The sequence below is a fragment of the Citrus sinensis genome, chromosome 3, assembly GCF_022201045.2.
Source record: "Citrus sinensis cultivar Valencia sweet orange chromosome 3, DVS_A1.0, whole genome shotgun sequence".
NCBI classification, from domain to species: Eukaryota; Viridiplantae; Streptophyta; class Magnoliopsida; order Sapindales; family Rutaceae; genus Citrus; species Citrus sinensis.
Genome location: NC_068558.1, coordinates 31,060,954 through 31,063,260, shown reverse-complemented (window position 1 = coordinate 31,063,260; position 2,307 = coordinate 31,060,954). Strand labels below are relative to the sequence as shown.

Here is a 2,307-nt window from a genome sequence, read left to right as displayed (position 1 = left end):
TTTTGCACTTAATGTTGATTTACTTGTTTTATGTTATATTTATAAGTTTTCATTTTATTTACCAGTAATACATCAATTTACTAGTTTTCTAATAATTTACTTATTTTACCTTCCTTTTACAAGTCTTATGTTTTATTTTATAGTTAGTGTTGATTTACAAGTTTCATGTTATACTTGCAAGTTTTTATCTTATTTACCAGTAATACATTAATTTACTAGTTTATATTAATTTGCTTATTTTACCTTCCTTTTGCAAGTCTTATGTTCCATTTCCAAAATTTATATTTTATTTTGCGCTTAATGTTGATTTTCTAGTTTTATGTTAATTTTTGTTTTATTTACCAATAATACATCAATTTATCAGTTTTATAGTAATTTACTTGTTTTATCTTCTATTTACAAGTCTTTTGTTTCATTTTCAAAATTTATGTTTTATTTTACAGTTAATATTAATTTACTTATTTTAAGTTATATTTGTAAATTTTAGTTTTGTTTACTAATAATACATCAATTTACTAGTTTTATATCAGTTTAATTGTTTTATTTTCTATTTACAAATCTTATGTTTAATTTCTAAACTTTTTGTTTTATTTTGTACTTAATGTTTAATTATGAGTTTTATGTTATATTTGTAATTTTTTGTTTTATTTACTAATAATAAATCAATTTACTAGTTTTATATTAATTTACTCATTTTACTTTACATTTACAAGTCTTATGTTTAATTTCTAAAATTTATGTTTTATTTTACAGTTAGTATTGATTTATAAATTTTATGTTTAATTACAATATTGATACTGTAACTTTAATCACGATATCATAGAATGACCCCCCAACCTAACCTATTAAGCCAGGTTTTTTTTTTTTCAGTTTTTCATAATTAAGCTAACTTTTTTTTTCACTCGATTATGAAGAAAAAGAGTAAAGAGAGACAAGGAAGAAAAAAAAATAAGATTGGATGTTGAATCAGCTGATGTGTCAGATTGCTGTGTAAGCTAGACGCTTAGCCAAATGCCATGCTGGCAGGCTGTTGTGCAAAGCACTATTAGCATATTGAGTTGGTTATTTTTCCCGCCAATCAAGTTGTTGTGCTCAGCTAATTTCAAGCTCACAATTTAGATGCTTATAGAAGAATCTAGATGATACTATAAATACTCTTGTAATTTTCAGATTGATTTGAAAATTTTTCTCTCTCGCTTGAACATTTTCTTTCCCTTTCCTTTAATTTCTCATCAAACAAACAGAGACTTATACTTTAACTGAAGATTAATTTATTGAAAAGTACCAGTTGCAATGAATGTCTTCAACACTCACGAGTATTTCAAGGTTAAAACTTGCAGTTGGATCTTCCATTGATTCCGCAAAACCTCTCCGTGACCTTGTCCCCGATAACTCTCCTTCACTAATTAAGTTCACCCCAAAACCCATTAATTTCATGCCAATTAAAAAGAAAAAGAGAAAGAATAACTAACAAATATTGCTTTGATGACTTTTATCAAACAGTTGAGATTACGGGCATGCAGTGGAAATTTCAACAATGGGGACAAAGGTACGGGACCTGCAAGCTTGGTGATAGAAGCAGACAAGGAAGTAGGCCACGCGTACATGACGTAGCCAACGACTTGTCCATGAATCGGAATGTAAAGCAGGCCTGAGTTCTTCTTTTTCAGCTCTTCATCAAAAGATCTTGCCAGAGATTCGTGCTTGGGAAAAATCTTCTTCTCCATCTTCACAATCTCGTCCACTACGACAGTCCAGTTCGTTGAGTTTCTCTGCAGCTCCGTGACGGTTCCATTACTCCCCATGGCACGTGGCTTGTTGCAACTTACAGTTGATCCAGCAAGAAAATTAGAAATGAAGCCTCCTAGCATTCTTTCGAACAGGCAAAAAAAGTCGATGGACATAGAGGCGCCATGTGTGGAAATGTTAAGAGGATGATGAAGCCCCCAAGAGGCCCGCGTGGCGTGGCATTGCACCTCATCATTTTTTTAATTCTAATCTGTAGAGCGGCCCAAAATGCCGGCACAATATATAGCTGGCAAAGCCCACCCAAGCCCAACTATTTGGGCCAACATATCATAAATTAATACAAATATAAAATGCACTGTACACCGCAGACAAAGATGCTTTGTGCAAAGATGTGTTTTCTTTATAGGTCCAACTATATTGGTACCGTTCTAAGGTAGAGTATACTTTCGTAACTATATGATCAAAGTCATAATGAGTTTTTTACTATTTATTATTTTGCGTGTGTGACTGAGATTCGTGATCCACCATAGATCAGCTCCAACATAGCAGTAGCCTTCT

The 2,307-nt window shown here is 31.6% G+C and overlaps 1 protein-coding gene across 1 annotated transcript; it reads right to left on the bottom strand.

Annotated features, from left to right (window-relative positions):
* Nucleotides 1-1,199: 1,199 nt before the first annotated feature.
* Nucleotides 1,200-1,969, bottom strand: LOC127901295 (uncharacterized). Its single transcript, XM_052438313.1, has 2 exons — nucleotides 1,559-1,969; nucleotides 1,200-1,402 (listed from the first exon to the last, which is right to left on the bottom strand). Exons 1-2 carry the CDS (start codon nucleotides 1,902-1,904, stop codon nucleotides 1,311-1,313), a joined length of 438 nt encoding a protein of 145 aa, XP_052294273.1. The 5' UTR covers nucleotides 1,905-1,969; the 3' UTR covers nucleotides 1,200-1,310.
* Nucleotides 1,970-2,307: the final 338 nt, after the last annotated feature.